At 41.0% G+C, this 21,675-nt stretch overlaps 1 protein-coding gene across 3 annotated transcripts in view; it reads right to left on the bottom strand.

The window, feature by feature from the left end:
• SENP6 (SUMO specific peptidase 6) overlaps positions 1–21,675 on the bottom strand; it is a 73,880-nt gene that overhangs the window by 17,599 nt on the left and 34,606 nt on the right. For 2 of the 3 annotated variants that reach the window (XM_081187337.1, XM_081187335.1), the window contains exons 3-12: positions 20,471–20,534; positions 19,711–19,850; positions 19,171–19,272; positions 13,939–13,959; positions 7,675–7,745; positions 6,694–6,839; positions 5,336–5,714; positions 4,173–4,405; positions 1,658–1,831; positions 131–164 (exon numbers count right to left, since the gene is read on the bottom strand). In XM_081187337.1, coding sequence (XP_081043463.1) covers positions 131–164; positions 1,658–1,831; positions 4,173–4,405; positions 5,336–5,714; positions 6,694–6,839; positions 7,675–7,745; positions 13,939–13,959; positions 19,171–19,272; positions 19,711–19,850; positions 20,471–20,534 — 1,364 coding nt within the window. The remainder of the gene's footprint in view (positions 1–130; positions 165–1,657; positions 1,832–4,172; positions 4,406–5,335; positions 5,715–6,693; positions 6,840–7,674; positions 7,746–13,938; positions 13,960–19,170; positions 19,273–19,710; positions 19,851–20,470; positions 20,535–21,675) is intronic. The other variant, XM_081187336.1, reaches the window with a different exon arrangement.

Below are 21,675 nucleotides of genomic sequence, written 5' to 3'. Positions count from 1 at the left end.
TCCAAATCCAAATACATAGATTATTCTTCCACCATTCTCAGTACTTAGTACAGCTGTTGTGCACACTAATAATTCCAAACCAAGCACTGCTAGCTGCCCAAATTATAACTTAGAATAGGGAAATACAAACCTTCCAGACGTATCTTGATATAGTCTAGGCAAAACTGAAAGAGAAGGTCCAAATTACTGAAGTTATACACACAGGGAGAAAATCAACATCACACTCTTCTGATCGTTCTGTCAGCACGAACTTTTCTGCTTGTCAGATAGAACAACCCAATCTTTCCCCCTCCCCCCGTGTTCAATTCTGGGGATTTTCTTGACCCTCCAGAGCGGATTTGGGGGAGGCATGAGGAAAAGCCCCATTGCACAAGTAGGAGTCCTTATGATGGCTTCCACTGGTGCACTGGGTTAGTTGAATCTAGGCCACTGTCTCATTAACAACCTTCCCAACCTATTTTTCAAAATCAAAGCCCTAGTCACAAACCAGATTAGAAATTGCATCTCCTGACATAAAAGCCCCACTTTCTAAACCCCAGCATCATTTGATTGTAAAAGAAATGCATTTTAAGAGGTATGCAGGATATAATGAAGTAGCATCTGTGGTTGGTATACTAATTTTATAGAAATTTAGGAATACATGGCTTTCTAAACCTGCAGGAACTATTCCTTTTTGTGTAAACAGCACTACGTTTCATTGCAGTGGAAATGATAGCTGCTTTTCAATCTAAGTAGAACTAGATTTTTTTTTGGTGACACAACTATGTCTCCTGAAGCTCTACTAAGTGGTGAACATGGTCCTCTAATACATTTGAGTTTGAACATTTGTAGCCTGTGGCAGTTCAAACTAAGCACACTTCTGAATCAATATGTACACACACCCTGAATCTGAAGTACAAGTATAGATAGAATTATCTTTAAAATGGTAGCACATGTCTACAACAGTGATGGTTACCGTCTGATTTTCTGCATCCAACTACAGATGGCACGCATGCACAAGACTCTAATAAATGGGCATGCTGTCTTTTTGGCACCTGCTAAAGACTTTCTTCGTTCAAAAAGCTTTCTAAACAGATTTTTATTCTAGTTGGTACCTGTATTGGAATTGTTTTTATATACGTAATTGTCTTAACAATTAAAACTTGCTATTGTCATAATCATCTTCATATATCCAATTGAATTCAGTTCATCATCTTCCTGACACCCAGCCCACTAACTGCATTTCCAACCTGTTCCTTAAGGATTTCAAAATTCATCTTGTTGGCCCAGCTATCTTCTGCCTCCCATCCAAATCTCCAGATCCTCTGACCTCCATATTTTGAAAGACTTCCCAAATACTGCTATTGTCATTCCCTTGTTCTTACCTTCAAGAACTGCTCTTCGCAGCCTTTACTATGGAATTTCCTTTAAAAGACAAGGTGATAGTAGAAAAACACTTCCTGTGTTTCTCACACTTTGGCTCCTTCCATGACCTGCTATTGATACTGTAGCTCAGTCATTTTTCATCACTCCATTTTATCTGCTGATTCCTTAAAATCTTCAAAGTTTCCATTTTCATCTGCTTCCTACCTTCTACTCTCAACCTGGATGCCCCATTAACCTATCTGTTATTATAAAGCAGGAACTAACGAAGCACAATATTAATTCTTTTACTTACAATTACAGGCTCCACCACCATTCTTCGCAGGGTTCCTATTCTTATGCTTCGACAGTTTAGGATGACGCTTTCATAATTATTCTGATATTTTAAAGATACGACGACGTCAGTAGCAAGTTCTTGGGAGAGGACTTTGCGCCGTTTTACTGGAGCATTGGCTACAACATTGCCAAACTGAAAAATAATTATCAGAATTCATCAAAACATTTTTACTTCAAAGGTTGCCTTTAAAGATGATCAGGCATTAAAGGCATTGATGGGGGGAAATGTGAAACTGAAGCTTTTCTTTCTTTAGAAAAAAAAATCCAAACTTCTGTAAACATATGGAAGTATGCAAGAGATAAAAACATTCCAGGGAGGTAGGAGACACACCAGAAGAGTCACAGATGGAAAAATAAAATTCTGAACAAGGACAGCAAAAATAATTGTAATGACAAAAGTAAAAGGCATTAAGTTTGTTTGTTCAGAGAAATAAAGAAAGAAAAGAGAAGAGAAAGAGGCATCCTAGCCAAAAGCAGTTTTTACGCAAGCTACTGCTGTGATGGTCAAAAGAGAATTGACTGGAAGGCTAGTGCCACAATCTCTTGATACATGTGTATGGAAGTTAGAGACAAGGAGCCTACCAAGCCCATGGTCTAGCATTAAGAGTTTCCTGAATGAGCTTGGCACAGGCACCAATGCCATATGTAGGACTACACAGAGACTACAAAAGAATATATACATTTTTTGATCTGGTCTAACTGTTTCTCTGCCGCATGCATTTATTGGCTTACTATATTTACCCGCATAAACTGCACTACCTATCACCTCACACCAGTTATAGCTTAAGAGTCCTACTCAAATCAAGTTGGGGAGACTGAATAGTAGGGTAGCAGAACAGAGGACGTGCAGAATAACAAAAAGGAAACACTTCAAAACAAACCATGAAAATAGGTTAGATCGAAATAATGAAGTAACATCAGACTGCATTATTTTATTGTACAGCAACACCACAGGCACAATCCAAACAAATCCCACTGATTTCACCACAAGATTTAATCATGTCCTCCCGCTGAAATCAATGGTTAACTGGGAATGAGGGAGGAGTACGATCCAACTAAGTGACTAAAATACAAAATTGGAAGATCACAAAAAATTATAGAAAGACAATCAAGTAATTTAGGTTCCCTGCCAGAGGTAAAATAGATATCATATATCAAAGCCAGTCTGTTTCTTCTTTTTACATTATTATAAGCCCTGGACAAGCACACTATGTGAAATTTATTTCTGTAAAGTTTCTGTGACCCTCTAATTTTGCCAAGAATAATGTACATTAGTGATTTGTTATAATTTCTATTACATAACTTCTAATATTAATTTACCAGGTTTGCCTAACAGTCTGTATGGGTTGTTTAAATGTTGCCTTTTTGTTAGCGTATGTTTGCAGGTCCTCTGTTCAGCGGACTTCTCTGGAATATCTTTTGCATGTTCCATGTATAATATCTCCACAAATCTCAAGAAACCACATATTTAAGAGCTATAAGCAACTTCAGAGGTTTGAAGATAAACTGTTACATAGAACACGCCCTTTTTTAAAGAATTGCTGCCACGACTGTTAAGTCTTAAATTAACATACCGTGAAAGTTGTCCCCCTTGACAGCACTGCTCATGGTGCATTTTTGTCTTTGTTTATCCAATTCTTGCAGAGATGCTCAAACTAAAAAACAAAAATCCCCACCACGAAATCCTTATATTAAAGTGCTATTAATTGGGACAATTTTCAAAGTACTTTAATTTTAAGGAAATTATCGTCCTTGCTGGGTGTCACTTTGCTTACCGACAGCTAGTTCACACATACCAGCTGCACTGTTGAAGCCACTTCCCTGTTGCTACTTTCCATACTCCACTGATACTACAGGACTAAAAATAACACATAGGACGAGTGAACCACATGAAAGAATCATCCTCTTCCCCCAATCTTACTGATCCGACACTAAAGTTACATCGCTCCTCTAAAATGGCTCTGACAATGTAAACTACCAGAACAGTGTGAAAAGCAGTCACAGGAAACTGGTTCTCACATGGTTGAAGCAAAGTCCCAATCCAGGGAACACTTTTAATGATGCATATGGACCTGCTTGTGCCCAGTGTGCTTCCCCACCCCCCTGCTTTTAGAATGCAACTTTCTCTATTCAACCTGCTTCTAAATCTTCCAAGTTTCAAAAGCAGCTTGTCACACAGTCTGTGGGATCCGATGTTTTCAAACGCCTTGCTGGATTTATACTATTAGCCACACACACTTCCAGATTGTGGTCCAGATTTGTTAAATAGCATTTGAAGATGTTAAGAAAATCCAATAGAGAGAGAGAGAGAGGAAAACTATAACGTCATGTTTTGTTTCGCTCAAGAGTAGATTATTTTCCCATAAGAATACTGCAGAATATTTGCATGTATTAACTACCATATGTTCACATTTATCTATCTATACTGTATATGCGCTTACACAATCATTTCAAACTACATATGGATGGACTACCTGGTCTTTCATTCTTGATTTTCTTGGTAATATGACTGCAGGTTCTGTGTCTGCTGTAATACTTGTTAACCTTTGTTCTAGTTCACAAGTGTTTTCCTTCAAGGCTGCCTCCACCTTTCCTGTGGAAGGTGCAGGAGAAGAGCAGGCTGAATCTGCTGGACGTGGCGATATGCTCTCAATTCTGTTAGTGCTGCCAATCTCCTCCTCCTCTTCGTCATCACTGGATAGGACAACTGAAAGGAAAAGCATTTGTCTCAAGTTCAAAATACTAGTAACTAGAGGTGGTGACCTTTTAAGATCTAGGCTACTAAGACTAACTTTTAAGATCTAGGCTACTAAGACCATTATTACCCCACAGCCCTTTCAGGTAACCAACGGTTTAAGACAGAGCTAAAGAAACCTAGTTTATAGGGTGATAATCCTCCCTTTTGAATTATGGTGCTGGAGGAGACTCTTGAGAGTCCCATGGACTGCAAGAAGATCAAACGTATCCATTCTTAAGGAAATCAGCTCTGAGTGCTCACTGGAAGGACAGATCGTGAAGCTGAGGCTCCAATACTTTGGCCACCTCATGAGAAGAGAAGACTCCCTGGAAAAGACCCTGATGTTGGGAAAGATGGAGGGCACAAGGAGAAGGGGACGACAGAGGACGAGATGCTTGGACAGTGTTCTTGAAGCTACCAGCGTGAGTTTGACCAAACTGCGGGAGGCAGTGGAAGACAGGAGTGCCTGGCATGCTCTGGTGCTCCATGGGGTCACGAAGAGTCGGACACAACTAAACAACTAAACAACAACAACAAATCCTCCCTACCTTCTCTACTCAGTATTAATTACATTTATACCCCACTTTTCTTCCATGGAACACAAGGCAGCATTCCTCATATCTCCATCAAAGCAGTGGCAAGTCCAGAACTACTTTGCTTGCACCAAAACCAATAAGCAACATCTTGCATTTTGTTTTCTCCTCAGAATTATCCCTACCAAGAGAGGGACTTTTTACAAATTAATGTATAACCAGCATTATTAGGAAGTCTATGGGTTCAAAAGAACTCTGTATTTTATTGTTTGAAATCGCTGTTTTATATGTATACATTTTTTCCAAAAACTTAATAACACGCGCACACACACACACAGCATTATTTGTTCTATGATTTAAAACTTACTTGGATCATTTAGATCAGATGCAGTTGTATTCTTCTGCCTCAAGTTTCCTGTAATTTTAGAACCTACTTTTCCATTCAGCCGCAACATAGTAGAGCCGATGTTACGCCTCGCTGTGAAATCAACTGAAACTGCCCCAGGAGAAGATCCATAAAACTTCTTTGCATTTAGTCCTGTGTTTAAAGATTTTTGCCCTGTTGAATTCTCATGTATAGGTTCTCGTGCTAAAGGTCCCAAAGAATCATTTAACTGAACACTTTGCATGGACTGCCTTTGCAAGCCCCCATTACAAAAATTTCCACACATTTGGCATTTGATCTGACTTTCATTTGGTTTTCCTACGCATAGGCAAACGGTGGAGTAAGTATTCTGTTCCAAGCCCTAGGGATTAAAAGGGGGGGGGGGAGAGAGAAAATAAGTAGCTGTATTTATTTTGATCACATTTTCAAAATAAACACATCAGACATCCTATAAGGCTTAGGCAGATTTGAAGCGATAAGATGGAAATTTAAGCAATCTCTTTGTGAAATTTCAGGCTGAGAACCTGCCACAAGAACCTGGCTGCATAATTCAAATTATTAGGTCACATCATTTTACTTGGGCCTGTGCCTCCACTTCTAGTCTTCCCTCAAGTCAGTGTTGTTCAACCCACATTCTACTTTACCTCTGTCCTTTACTCACACAGTTTCCAAGTCCTCATATCCTTTTGCCCCGTCAGCCCCAGAGCTTCTTGCCATTCACCTACCAGGCCTTTAAGCATCACTGTCTACCCAACATCTTCAATAATTTGGAAGCAATGTTAGAATTGTTGAGGGGCAGATGTTCAAAATGTAATCAATATTCATTATAAAAAAATTCCTTCCAGTAGCACCTTAAAGACCAACTAAGTTAGTTCTTGGTATGAGCTTTCGTGTGCATGCACACGAAAGCTCATACCAAGAACTAACTTAGTTGGTCTTTAAGGTGCTACTGGAAGGAATTTTTTTATTTTGACTATGGCAGACCAACACGGCTACCTATCTGTAACAATATTCATTATGTTCACCATTATTCTATCCCCTCTCCATACAGCAGAGTACATGTATGTGCATGCAAGCCAAAAAGCAGGAATCACCAAGTTTACGTTTTGGGGAACAGTATTGGGAAATCAAGTTCTTTGCTTTCCAATTAAGTTTTGACTGGCAACAGTTTTCTGCTAAAAACACAGTACCAGTGCTGTTGTGGTAGCAATGGCACCTGCAGCCAAAGTACAACAAGATATTATGTAGCCCAAGACCTAAAAATGCAAATTAACCTTCTAACAATATCAACTTCTGAATGAATTTAACAGAATTTAAGGAACTTTCACCATATAACCCACCTCTAAGTGAGTTGCACATTTTTTGGTAGCAGGAGATGGAAGCAAACCGGACTGATACAAAGTGCAGTGACGTTTCAGTTGTACCTTCCTCGTAATTCCCGAATCTGACTCTGTGTCAGACTCTTCTCTGTTCTCCATCACACTTTCTGAAAGGGGAAAGTGAAATCATTAACCACAACTTCCCAATGTCCTCAGCTGAAGAACAATGTAACTCGAATTTATTCCTTTATATCACTCTAAAAACAGCAGAAAAAGTTTCTAACTGCCTAGCTCCATGTTTAAATGGAAGGTCTGAGCTGGTACTTCTTGAAAGCATCTACTGCTCACTCAAAGTGTGTGAGAGAGAACAAGTTTTTTCTGCCTGTTGTAGCCATTGTAAGCACTGTGCTAGATGCTGTACAATTTTTAATTTATTTCTACAGATATACTGCACACCACCAGAATGAAACTACGCTTGGAAACTCCTTCAGTAGGTTAATCTGTAGGTAACCAATGCACAAATGACAATGGCCAGCTATGTGTAATCTTGCAGCATGTATTGCTAACATACCAAACAAAACCAAGAAAAAGCATTGCAGGCCACAGCTGCCACTTGGAAATCCAGTAACAAATCCAGGTCCAAACTCTGGTCTATACAGTATAGGATAATTTGATCTCATCTATAACAGGCAGATTTAGCCTACTTAATCTACCCACTTTGATCAACTGTGTGTTACCTGGATGAAGCTTAAGTTTATTCACTCCCATGACGTCTACCACTGATCAAAGGCACATTTAATGCATACTGATGAAACCAAAACATACTCCAGTCAGCTCAACTAACACATTTCAGCTACTGACAGAGCAGCCAACATGCGCCATTCTAACACATTTTATCAAGAGTGCTTCTACTCAGACATTTGTTAATGCACTTAGTCCATATATAATGTACACCTATTTGACAGACATTTAATGGAAGTAAAAACAAAGTAAAAAACTTACGCATCTCCTGAAGCCGAGACAAACTATCATAGTCATTTTCTATCTTCTGGATGTTAGGAGGATATTCTTTTCTGGGGGGAAATAATTAAAAGCTGTATTCAGAAAATATATGGCTTATTTAAATGGAACAAAAACAAAAGATTTAACACTGCAGAAATCTTAACTTAGAATATTGAAGCTTGCCATGTTCTAAAACAATAAATGTACATATTCAAACACAATTCCAATGCAAACAAATATATAGTCAGGATAAATGAGAAAAGATAAGTTTTGCAGCATTTTTAACAAAATATCTTTTTAAAAAATGCAGTAACCATATACACACTACTTTTCTAATTGCAAAAGTATCCATCACACAGCACTGCAAACTAAAAGTTTAGCAGAAAGACTACAACTACTACTAGTTACAGGTAGGTAGCCATGTTGGTCTGCCCTAGTCGAAACAAAATTAAAAAGTTCCTTCCAGCTGCACCTTAGAGGTTTCTACAGTGCTACTGGAAGGAACTTTTTTATACAGTGGTGCCTCGCAAGACGAAAATAATTCGTTCTGCGAGTCTTTTCGTCTTGTGATGTTTTTCGTCTTGCGAAGCACGGTCCGTCGCAACTGCGCCTCTTCAAGCGGCTTTAAGAAAAAAGCGCAAGACGTTTTCGTCTTGCAAAGCAAGCCCATAGGGAAATTCGTCTAGCGAAGCAACGCAAAACCGAAAAACCCTTTCGTCTAGCGAGTTTTTCGTCTTGCGAGGCATTCGTCTTGCGGGGCACCACTGTATTGTTGCAACTACTACTGACTTGATATAAGCCCAGCTAAAATTTGATTATGTGCAGCATATCTTTAATTTTCCAAATACTTGTTAATTTTCCAAATGCTTACTTACCAGAGCCTGATAAGGGTCTCCCGCAACCTTCTCAGAGCCCAGGAAGTAAGGAAAACCCACTTGGTGTGTGTGTTTTATTTATTTATTCTCTCTACACATGGTATGTTGCGATAGTATATGTAAAGTGAGACCAGGTTGCAGGTCCACTGTGGGAAGTGGCCAATATGCAACTGATCTATTATGGATGCAGAAAGTTATATGCTGTTTTATCAAGCTTCTGGATGTTTTCACTCAATACAATGCATAAAATGTGGCTGTTTTCTCTTGTGACTGTGTATCTGACACAGCCTTTAATACTTCATATCTTTTTATTTGCAAGATACACATGTTTATATAGCTGGCTCTATTGAAGTTTCTACCTCAAACCACTTAAGTGATTTAACAGAATTCCTGCTTGAAACTTTCTCATATTTAATAATTGTCCAACATCTAAAGAAGTAATGTACAAGACATATGACATCATGTCCATAGTGCACATGTTGTGATTTCTGGCCACAGGATAAATTCATTCAGCTTAATACCAGCAGGGGTGGTTAGAATAAATTCTCGAATAAAATTGTTTAATTCCATTAACAAGTCACATAAATTACCACTTCCGGCGAGGCAAGATGGCAAACGTCACAGCCCCGCAGAGCTTCTGAGCAGCATCAGCTGAACTGCCTGACTGGTCCCTGTGCCACCAATACAGCCACTGCCGCCACCATGATCCAAGAAGAGTCGGGGTGCTCACCACAGAAACCAAAGAGGCCACACAGAGAGCCCCCCGGGCTTCCTGACAATCTCAACCCCATTGCGGCCAAGATTGCCCCAGCGACAACTCAGGGGAGCTCCAGGGCCCAGAGGCTCCAGAGTTGAACTAAAAACAAAGCAGAGTGGCCCACCCCCACCCCAGCCAAGCACCCACCGATTGCCATCGCTGCCGTAGCAACCACCAAGGGAGAAAGGTAGGAGGGGACCGGGAGAGACAGGGAGGCCATAAGGAAGTGTGCGTGGCCTGGCCCAGCCCCAGCCCCGAAATGACCTTCCTGGCAGTTGGTGCAAAAAGAGCAACCAGGAGCCCAACTGGGAATTGCATGCTGGGGTTCACCCAGGAAAGCCAAGGCATGGCGAAGACCTTCACTTGCTGGCATGTGGGTGCTGCTGGCTGCCAGAGACGGGCACAACAAGGATCCTAAGACTGGGATTTTTATTTTTTATCCCCTTTTTATTAAATAAATTATTTTATTAAGAATTGTAAGGGCGGCACCCACAAAGGAGGCCTGAACCTTCAGAGGCCACTTCCAGGGACTGCTGTCTTAGCCTTGACGCAGGGACCCTCACCAATACCCTTTTAAACTACATATTCAAGCCTCCATTTCAACAATACCACTACATTTTTACTCATTTTCTACTCATTTTCTATTCACTTTTCTTTTCTTTCTCCCTTTTTATATGTTTTTTTTTAACTGCCCTCTCATTTTTAACACATATCCACATGCATAAAAGAAAGCAGCTCCCATGTATAAGGAAGGTGCAGTAATGTTCTGTCCTTATTATAAAATGTATAAGATAAATATCCTCAGAATAAAAATCAAAACTGCACTTTTCCTGGCAGAAAGAACTCTGACTAATGAAAATTTATAAAGAAAAAATGCTATTTCCCCCCACTATACTCTCTTCCTACATAAGTGAAAAAGCAAATCAAACATGTACTTTTCTGTAACAAAGTAATATTGTGTATATGAAATGTAAGACACGGAAGGATAAATTTGTTTTTAAGTGTGTATGTATGTGTGTGTGTGTGTGTGTGTGTGTGTATATATATATATATATATATATGCTTTCGTAGATTTTCACGGGTACAGGAATGCAGGTTTTGGTGTTTTCGGGTATCTTCCCGTGTAAGAGTTGGGGTGTCTAGGCGACGTTTCGACGAGGTCTCACTCGTCATCTTCAGGCTGGTGCTTTCGGCTTCTTGTTACTAGAACAGAGCAGGATCTCAGTGTTTGAGTTCCTATAAATACTGTTGAGGGGGTGTGGTGTATAGCCTCCAACGTTCTGGGCAGAGAGGAAGTTCCCAGGTTATTGTGCCTTTTCTTCTTTTGTTCATTAATTACTTGAGGGATATCTTGAGTGATTTCTTGAGTGATATTCTGAGTACCACTTAGGAGGGTCATTAGGTGTGGATTAGTTGCTAAAGCTTTCGTGTCTTGACCTCTTGAGCTTGTGAAGAGTTTTTCTGAGTTTTTCTGAGAAGAGTTTTTCTGAGAAGATGGCTGTACTGCACTTAGTTGTGCTCTGGCTTGGCTTCGTGTATAGGGGCGAGCTGTGGTTTTGTGCCCTGTGCCAGCCAGATCTGTGTAGGGATTGCAGGGGGGTGCAGCATCCGGAGGTGCCACTATGGTTTGGCTACTGGATGGTATCTGTAATTTATCTGTGGAGAGGGTCTGGGTTTGGGTCTGGTGTGGTTGATTGGAGATGGCGTTCTGTGTGCCTCTGGTTCTGGTGTCGGTTTTTGTGGGGAGGGCTAATTTCCAGATGTCTGGCAGGCGGGACGTGTCGTCACGCTTGTTCATGTTGTGAGGGTGTTCACAAGCTCAAGAGGTCAAGACACGAAAGCTTTAGCAACTAATCCACACCTAATGACCCTCCTAAGTGGTACTCAGAATATCACTCAAGAAATCACTCAAGATATCCCTCAAGTAATTAATGAACAAAAGAAGAAAAGGCACAATAACCTGGGAACTTCCTCTCTGCCCAGAACGTTGGAGGCTATACACCACACCCCCTCAACAGTATTTATAGGAACTCAAACACTGAGATCCTGCTCTGTTCTAGTAACAAGAAGCCGAAAGCACCAGCCTGAAGATGACGAGTGAGACCTCGTCGAAACGTCGCCTAGACACCCCAACTCTTACACGGGAAGATACCCGAAAACACCAAAACCTGCATATATATATATATATATATATATATATATATATATATATTCTTTTTTATATACTTTGCATTTTGTATGTTTTTTCTCTTTTTTCTTTTTTTCTTTATATTTTTCATTGTCTTTTATGAATTTTTTTGTTTTTGAAATCCCAATAAATATTATTTTTTAAAAAGAAGAGTAATATTGTGTATATTTGTTTCAATTATATATTTTTTTGGACCCCTGACCATTAGGTCCAGTCGTGACCGACTCTGGGGTTGCGCGTTCATCTCGCTCTGTAGGCCGAGGGAGCTGGCGTTTGTCCACAGACAGCTTCCGGGTCATGTGGCCAGCATGACTAAGCCCTTCTGGCGAACCAGAGCAGCACACGGAAACGCCGTTTACCTTCCCGAAGGAGCGGTACCTATTTATCTATTTGCACTTTGACGTGCTTTCGAACTGCTAGGTTGGCAGGAGATGGGACCGAGGAATGGGAGCTCACCCCGTCGCAGGGATTCGAACCGTCGACCTTCTGATCGGCCACCCCTAGGCTCAGTGGTTTAACCCACAGCGCCACCCGCGTCCCAACAATTTGTTTCATATACTGCTTTAAATAAATCTAAAGCAGAAAACACAATGTTGCAAATCAGTTCTGCTTATAATCCAACTACACACACGCACGCACACACACACACACACACACACTTATATAAATTATGTAAAGAAACAACTTGCAGAATGGCTCCAATGGTTTCTTGCACCAACACACTATCTCACCCCCACCTCTAGGATGCTAGTGTAAAGGCTCCACCGCACCGACCAAGGCACCTCTGCTCACATACTAAAATGCTGCTTCTTTCTAAATCCTATCAAGGTTGAAACATCTGTGAATGTGAAATTCCCATAGTAGAAAGAGAACTGCCTCAATAACTACAGAATAGGCCCAGCTCATGGTCTCACAGAATGGCCTATCTCCCATCAGGAGATCTAGAGCAAGGACTGCCCTTATTGATATTGCCGTATTTTTCGCCCTATAGGATGCACTTTTTCCCCTCCAAAAATGAAGGGGAAATGTGTGTGTGTCCTATGGAGCGAATGCAGACTTTCGCTGAAGCCTGGAGAGCGAGAGGGGTCGGTGCGCACCGACCCCTCTCGCTCTCCAGGCTTCAGGAAGCTATTCGCAAGCCTTGTGAGCCCGCGTGAGTTCCTGCTGGGCTTCCACCTCTTGCGGAGAGCTGCCTGCATCCCGAAGCCTGGGAGGCGCTGAGCTCAGCGCGCCCCGGGCTTCGGGCAGATATCCGCAAGCCTGGGGAGACTGGCACGACTTCCCGCCGGGCTCCCTAGGCTTGGGATAGCAGCCTGTTCTGGGAGCTCGGGCTTCCCCCGCCCCAGCCCCGCACCTGGGGGGGAAATATTTTTTTCCCCTTTATTTCCCCCCCAAAAAAACTAGGTGCGCCCTATGGGCCGGTGCGCCCTATGGGGCGAAAAATACGGTAACTGACATGAAGGGTGGCATGGCAAGACACTACCCCTTACGTAGTGGGACCCATGCAGTTTCTGGCTTTAAAAATTAACACCGAATGATTGTAAAAGACAAAAAAAATACCTAAAAAGTGACTGCAACACTTTCTATACCCACCCTGGTGATCTACACGTCAAGTGCTGGATAGAGTAGCAGTCCAGGATAATATAGGACAAAACCAAGCCCTCTGAATCATTCAGCCAAGTCTCTAATGCGGCTCTGGTTAGCTGCCACTTCTATTAACATATGGAAGGCAGATTTTTTACTGGCAGTCAGTTTTGCATTTACCAGCAATAATGCCATTTTGGTGGTCCCAATAATAATAATCTAAAGAATGGGTGTGGGCTTGGAGCTAGATCACAAGGATGTAAGATGTCCCAAGTTCGCTTACCTTCCTTCTGAAGCCATACCTTCTCTTGCTCCAAACCTCCTGCATGTTTGCCCTGGCTAATGTCCTCCTCTGTCCAATCTCAATGGAGACACATTTCTCCTTCTCCACCCACCACAACCAGCAATCAAGATCTTGCATTTAAGATATTGCTACCCATTTTGCTACACTGGAATTTCCATTTAAATTAGCATGTCATAGAACACTGTTTTCTTGACTAAAAGTGCAATCCTAACAAAGTCTTCACAAAGTCCTATTTAATTCAATGGTGCTTACTTCCAGTTAAGTGGAGCTTAGGTTGCTGCCTTAATGCCTGTGCTACATAGATGGACATATGTAGTACACAAAGATGTACGCATACATGTATCACAGGTATTTAGTCAAGAAAACACACCAATTTAAACAAAACAAAAAATCATTACAGCTAAATGAGTGGTAACACACCAATTGTTATTCTAGCAAAATAGTTTTTCCATCAATGTTGACCATTAAGCTTGCTAGTGTGGATTTAGCTATGAGACACAACTTCATTATTTCCACCACATTTTTATTACCATGCTCATATCACCATTGAGCTTACCTTTCCTTTCGATCCAGATTGCTTAAAATATGAAAGAGAAAAATATAATAAGATACAAAGCCCTTAATTTGTAGAACATCAGTAGATTTGAAAAAAGAAATCTGTATCTGGATATCCAATATTCAATTTAAATTTGAACTCTTTGTTGTAAGTAGCACTTAGCATCTAAATTTGCCAAAAAAGATCACACTTTTTAGCTGCTTAATACCGTATCATTCCAGGTCTGTCAACAGTTACTGGCATAATGCTCTATAGAATATATGTCAGAATATAACTGAATGTATTGTGTCAGCATGTTATAGTTCTGTAAGGTTATTTAAATAACCGTATAACAAACATTCATTAACACTATTGTATAACCATTGAGTCCCTTTTGCTAAGAATTTAAAGGCCAAACTATGAAGATGATCCTAGCGAGATGTCCACTAAATAGTGGGAACACATACAAAGGAGATTTTATGATGCAGCAGCATCTAGGCCATATGGTGTCATGCACCAGATCACATTCAAGCAACTGTCTCTAAACTTCCTATTCAGGTCTCACATGAATCTGCCTTCTTCCAGGTCTAAATAATTCCTTAGTGTTATTAAAAAGTGGGGAAAAGAAAGAGAAAGGGGGACAATCAATCTATTGTGTTTATATAATATGAAGAAAGCATGTAAATGAATGTCCATGGAGGGCAGCAAGGCCCACATGTTCACATGGTTGGGTTTGTAGAAAAGTTTGGTAAAAATAGGTTTAAATAATTAGGCACAATGGAGTAGGCCCATTTGAGCCTCAACATCCCCATCTTATTACCAGGCTTTACCATCTTTATTTTGTTTAGTTCCCATCTTGTCTCATCTTTTCAGCCCCTGCTTTCTACATCTGCATCCTTTTTCAAAGACTTGCACCGTACTTTGTCAGTTTCCTTTCCCTTAACCTCTACATACCTTGTTTCTAAGCCAGCTATTTAGCATTTTAAAAATCTGAACAAAGTAACACTTCTATTCCAAAATGTCTGGCAAAGATGTATTCACATTTGACAAAGTTGCTGTTTTAATTTTTTTTAATCCCTTTGCCTCTTCATAAAAAACTTTTAAAAACCTTTCTAAATATGGCATTCGAGCTGCATATGTAACCAAACCTCAAGTCACAAAAGCAATATATGATGCAAATTTGGGGATTCCGTCTTAATTTCAAGAGAAGATAAATTTTGTTAATCTTACTGAAATTCTTATTAGGAATATATCATTTGGAAAAGAAAAGTTTCACTCTGAATGTTTCACTCTGCTTTTCTGTGGGTTGAATCCAGGCTTGGTCATGCCTAGAATAGATCTATTTAAACCAATGTAATTTAAGTTAGTCATAACTAACAAGTCATAGATTTCAGCGAGTCTATTCTAAGCATGACCAAGTTAGACTCCAATCCTAAGTAACAAGAACAAGCAACAGGAAAACATATATTGAAGGCTTTGATGGTAAGCACTATGCATATGGCAAATAAGTCGTGGACATATCCCAAGTTGTCTGGGAGCACTTGTTACAGTACACAGGTGAAACTAAGTAACTGGTGGACTATTGCTGACGTGGGGATCCAGGGCACAGTCCTTCAATGGCTGCGCTCGTTTCTCTCTGGTCGGGGACAGAGGGTGGCGCTTGGGGGGGGGATTGTCATCGCGCCACTCCTTGGTGTGTGGAGTACCTCAGGGTGCGATACTCTCCCCGATGCTTTTCAACATCTTTATATGCCCCCTCGCCCAGCTTGTCTGGAGTTTTGGGCTGGGTTGCCATCAGAATGCTGATGACACCCAACTCTATCTGTTGATGGATGGCCATCCTGACTCGGCCCCAGACACACTGACCAGATGTTTGGAAGCTGTGGCTGGATGGTTACGTGGGAGCCGGTTGAAGCTAAATCCTTCGAAGACAGAGGTCCTGTGGCTGGGACGGGACGATATGGGATTGGGGGGGCAACTCCCATCTCTTGCGGGGGCACAATTAGTGCCAGCACCGTCCGTTAAGAGTTTGGGTGTAATCTTCGACACCTCCCTTTCCATGGAGGCACAGATTGCAGCTATAACAAAGGCGGCATTTTTCCATCTCCTCCAAGCTAAGCAGTTGGCTCCTTACCTCTCTCGCCCTGACCTAGCCACTGTGATCCACGCGACGGTCACCTCCAGACTGGATTATTGTAACTTGCTCTACGTGGGGCTGCCCTTGAGACTGACCCAGAAACTCCAGCGGGTGCAGAATGCTGCAGCGAGACTCCTTATGGGGTCTTCGCTGCAAGATCACATTCACCCGGTGCTACACCAGCTGCGCTGGCTCCTGGTGGAGTACAGGATCAGGTTTAAGGTGCTGGTTTTAACCTTTAAAGCCCTATACAGCCTAGGACCCTCGTACCTACGGGACCGCCTCTCCTGGTATGTCCCACAGAGAAACTTACGGTCTTCAAATAAAAACATCTTGAAGGTCCCAGGCCACAGAGAGGTTAGGCTGGCCTCAACTAGAGCCAGGGCTTTTTCGGCTGTGGCTCCGATCTGGTGGAACACTCTGTCACAAGAGACTAGGGCCCTGCGGGACTTGACATCTTTCCGCAGGGCCTGCAAGACAGAGCTGTTCCACCAGGCCTTTGGCCAGGGCACAGCCTGACTCCCTCCCTCGGCAATCTTCGCGGAGCTCTGGCCCAATGGTTGCCAGTGGCTTGATTTGAATTAATTTTATAATGAATGATTTTAGAATGTTGTTTGTGTTGTACTTTTGTGCTGTTTTATTGTTGTTAGCCGCCCTGAGCCCGGCTTCGGCTGGGGAGGGCGGGATATAAATAAAACAATTTTTTATTATTTATTATTATTATTATTATTATTATTGTCGCCTAAGAAGTTTGGGGATCTTACACCACTCAACTGTATTTTGGTAGGATACGGTAACAATTTCCCCTCAGTATACAAACAGGGTAAAGGTAAAGGGACCCCTGAACATTAGGTCCAGTCGTGGCCGACTGTGGGGTTGCGGCGCTCATCTCGCTTTATTGGCTGAGGGAGTCGGCATACAGTTCCAGGTCATGTGACCAGCATGACTAAGCCGATTCTGGTGAACCAGAGCAGCGCAAGGAAACACCGTTTACCTTCCCGCCAGAGTGGTACCTATTGATCTACTTGCACTTTGAGGTGCTTTCGAATTGCTAGGTTGGCAGGAGAAGGACCAAGCAACGGGAGCTCACCCCGTCGCGGGGATTCGATCCGGCGACCTTCTGATCGGCAAGTCCTAGGCTCTGTGGTTTAACCCACAGTGCCACCCGGGTCCCATAAAAACAGAATACTGTGGTGCAAATGACAGCGTTGTCCCCTCACCACCTGCTACCCATGGCTCACTTTGGGAAAATCTGTTAAGATAGGGAGTAGTTACCTAAATTTTAAACTATTTACAAACTTAATGTCTGACTGCATTATTTACATGGTATAAGCATGGAATTGTGGCGCGGAGGTACATGAGGGCTGTTAACTTTATTTTAGTTTCTAAAAATATATATAAGAAGAGGAGGGAATATTCTATTACTTCATCTCCATCCTCCACATAAAGTTTGAGAGCTTCTGTCTCACAAAAAACCTCATCAAGGAAAGCAAAACTCTTTCCCTCAAAGTCCAAACCTTGATTCCTTAAGAAATGCACTATTAAAACCCATGGTGCAGTAGGAAGACTGCACAATCAACCAGACTTTAAATAAGAAACATTTTTATTTTATTTATCAAATTTCCATGCCACTGCTGCCCTCCCGCCCCCATATCTGAGGTTCACAGGGTCAGACTTTAGATTAAGGCTCAAGTGTGGTTAACAAGTTCAGGACCTGGCATATTATTATATAATATCCAAATTTGTGATTCAATCAGGGTAAGGAAAGGTATAGATGAAAAGCCTACACCACAGACACAGTAAGCAGACTGTGCTTGGTGGACCTTCAGTGCTCAAAATATTTCTTCTTCTGGATTGTTAAATGAGTCTAAATACTGCAAGCTGGTGAACACTCAAAGCTTCAACAATGGAGATTTCCGTGTATGAGTTGACCCATAAATAATACAAGTAGGAAAGAAGTAAGTAAAAGATGACAGAGATGTGGTGTCTTTATTCCCCAGTGAAGCTTCATTGTGGCTGCCTTAGAAGTACAACTCATTGGGCGCCATGCAGTTATACTACGTACCACTTACTTGGTCTAGAAAAGACCCTAATTCGCTTACTCTATCTTAGCCTCTAGCCAGATAAGGAACAAAATATTCTAGAACCTCTTAGACTGGTTGCAATACATACAATTTAAAGTCTCAGATAATCTAAGTGACTTTTGTGCTGTTTCAGCACATGATGAACCCACTATGGCAGCACTACCCTTTTTCAAAGTTTCTACATTTTTGTAAGGTCTGTAATATTTTCTGATAGATCCTTTTTCCTATCAAGTAGTGTTTCGCAAGTCTACACCCAACCTGTTTTTGTTGTGCGCATTTAATGCAAGCCTTTAGCTGTTCGTATACTCTTGGATTTGCATAAGGGAAAAACAAGATGAAGCTCCGGGTTAGAAAACCAGCCAATCTGGAAGGAGGAATCAGCACAATTATACTACCAATGGGGCTTCTCCTGTCCTCAACACTCACTGTGGAAGCACAGGTGGGATATTTGACTAGGAGTGCCTTTCCTCAACTTCAGTTGATTTGCCACCTATAATCTTAGTTAGAGATATCAGGCCCTGCCTCAAAGCCATGCCTTAAGTGAGACTACTGTAATGCAATCAACAAGGGCACCTTTGAAGACATTTTGGAAGCTTCAACTGGTGAAGAATACTGCTGCCCTGTAAGTGGGAGCAAGATTAACAGAGTATGGCACTGATTCTGTACCAGCTGCACTGGTTACCAGTTTCTGAGCCCAAATCAAAACGCTGGTTTTGGTTTTAAAGCCCTAAATTATTTGGGATCATTATTTGAAGGACCACCTTCACCTATATGAACTTGCCTGGGCACTGAGACCTGCCTCAGAGGCACTACTCATGTGCCCACCTCTTAGGACAATTTGGTTCATTGGCGCTATAGACAAGGCCTTTTCTATGGTGGTTCCAAGTTGTGGAACTCTTTCCCCACAGAGGTGTGCATGGTCCGTCCCCCCCCCAACACTACTCAGTTCTAAGCAGATATTTAAAGAAAGACCCACAGCGTACAAAGCTGTTTTTTTCATGAGAGAAATTAAGTATGTCCTTTAAGTCTTACCTTTGTGCTGCTGTTTTTACTAAAGATGCTTGTGCATGAGCATGGTGACAGCGTCTAGCTTGTACTACTGTTGCGGAACAAGGAATATTTTGAACATTTTCACTGCAAACAGAAAAAAACAGGTAAGAAAAAAATGTTAAAATTCACAGCATGGAAAGAATTATAAGTCTGCTTAGAGAAATTCCTCCATTACTTCACTTTCTAAGTGATACCTGAATCAGCACTTCCACTATGCTACCTAATCATAGTTACACTGACGCTTTTGATTAGCCAGCTGCAACAAGAAATGATGAGTTATTTGCAACTAGTGGGTACAATCCTTCTTCTCCATAGAGCATCATAGTCCATCATAGTCAAGATCCCAGGTCTTAGTCCATAACAACACTTGGATATTACAAATAGAGCATCTAAATCTATTTTCGAAAGGTGCAAGTGTAACAAACTTAAGGTCCTTTCACAAGCAGAATTCTCACAATCACTATTTCTCCCAGAAACAAGCCATTTACTAAATAATTTTTAGTATATTAGGAATCACTATACCTCAATTTCTTGCTGCTTCCCAACATGTTGAGTCCAATTGGGGTTACTCTTAAAGCACCAGGTTCAATTTTGCTTCGTCTAGCATATGTTCTCATAGAATCACCTCTGGCACCAATAGTTCCTGAGTGAAATCGCAGCACCTGAAACAATTAGCAAAAACTTAATCTACAAAGCAGCAGCTCTCAGATGGAGACATTTTACATTTTTATTAAGCTTTCAAATACTAAGATATTCTCAATCCTCCAAACACCTACAGCCAACACAAGAGTCTTTTTGGACCTGGAAGAAGAAAGAACAGGAGATGGGGATGGGGTCAAGCACACTCTGCCAACACATTTGGGGGCCAGGAACAGAACTCCCACACAAACATTTGTCACCTGTGATAATAATACAAATGAAACTGGTTGTCAGATGAATTATGTTGCAAACTTATGTTACTGTGTTGCTTTACAGGAAACTTATGTTACTGTGTTGCTTTACAGGAAAACAATCATGATTGTTTATTGTTTTTACACACACACCACAAGAAGCGAAAAGTTCACTTTGCCAAAGCTTCAAGGCCATATAGTAAGTTGCTGATAAAAGTTTAAGAAAGCATGTGTGTGCTCTTTTTTTAGCGGCATACACACTGCATGAGTTTGTAGCAGTCACCTCCTCATATTAGAACTTCTTTTTTTTAAAGTGACATACTGAAATCTTTCACTCAACGTGAAATATAAAATATGCATTTTCAGGTACATTATATTTGATAAATACTCACTTTTTTCCCACCAGTGGGACTGCAGCTTCCATCACTCTCATCCACAGTCAGCAGACTGGCTTCACTTAACAGGCAAAGAACAGGAAACAAAATATGTATATTGTAATTCAATAATAGCAAACAGGGTTTCAACAACTACTGCAAAAAGGTCTAAGTAATGTTTTCTCAATCTGTTAAACAATCATGTGGTTTACACTTTCCTCTAAAATATTTTGGTGCTAGTTTGCCTCAAAATAAAGTGTATACAAAAGACAGGGGGACATACAATGTCAGCAATAGTATTACAAACCTGGTAATATGTAGAATTACTTTAGCAGATGGCTTCACAGTACCACTTTTGTATGGATTTTATGGACATTGTTCTAAGTAAACACAGAATTTGAGATCTAGACCTGAAACTAATTTTGTAACCAGAACATTTGCTTGTAAAGAGGTAGTACAATTTAGCAGTAAATCTAAATATGATTCTCATCAATAAATGTGTAGCTGTTAACCATTTGTGTGTAGATCAAAGTATTTCACACTGAAGGTTGTGCTTCTGTTTTTGGAATATACAGTAAATCTTCTTGGCACCATACTAGGTACCTAGAAAAAATAGTATTCCTCCCAGAGTTAGTACATCCATTGCATTTACAAGGGAAGAATATAATTAATACAAGTGGAAACTGCAGAAAAATGCATCCTTGTATCCCAGTAAGAGTGCTCCTGTCCAGGATTCTGCCATTCCACTCCCTACCCCTTTTATTTTATCTGACACTCAACCTTCCATGGCTACAGCATGCTCAGTTTTTAGCGGACTTTTTTTGGGGGGGCGCAAAAACATGCTGATCTCATCCTACTAAGTCAGTTCTTGCATTCTTGGGAAAAGGTTCCATCGTTATCTCAACAGAAACTGGGTTTCAACATCCAGTTGATACAACCACTTGGGCCTAGAACATCCACTATTCCTAAACTTTGATACTAAACAATTATCTGCATCTATGCTATGATTTAGGTTCCTTTCTTTTCTAAATAATTGCAGTAATAAAAGGATGGTGGAAATGAAGCACTAGAACCTGGGCAAGAGCAAACACAAACATAAGAAGTCTGCGAGAAAGTTACTGAAAATAAAAACACAAAATTCTTTTTGTTAATTAGCAGCACAGTGCACAAATAAGTACTATTATTCTGGAACTGAAGCACCCAAAATGAGTACCAACTGTGGT

The sequence above is a fragment of the Podarcis bocagei genome (assembly GCF_964188305.1).
Source record: "Podarcis bocagei genome assembly, chromosome: 3".
Lineage (NCBI taxonomy): Eukaryota > Metazoa > Chordata > Lepidosauria > Squamata > Lacertidae > Podarcis > Podarcis bocagei.
The sequence above is the reverse complement of the archived record's forward strand: the minus strand, read 5'-3'. Positions and strand labels throughout refer to the sequence as shown.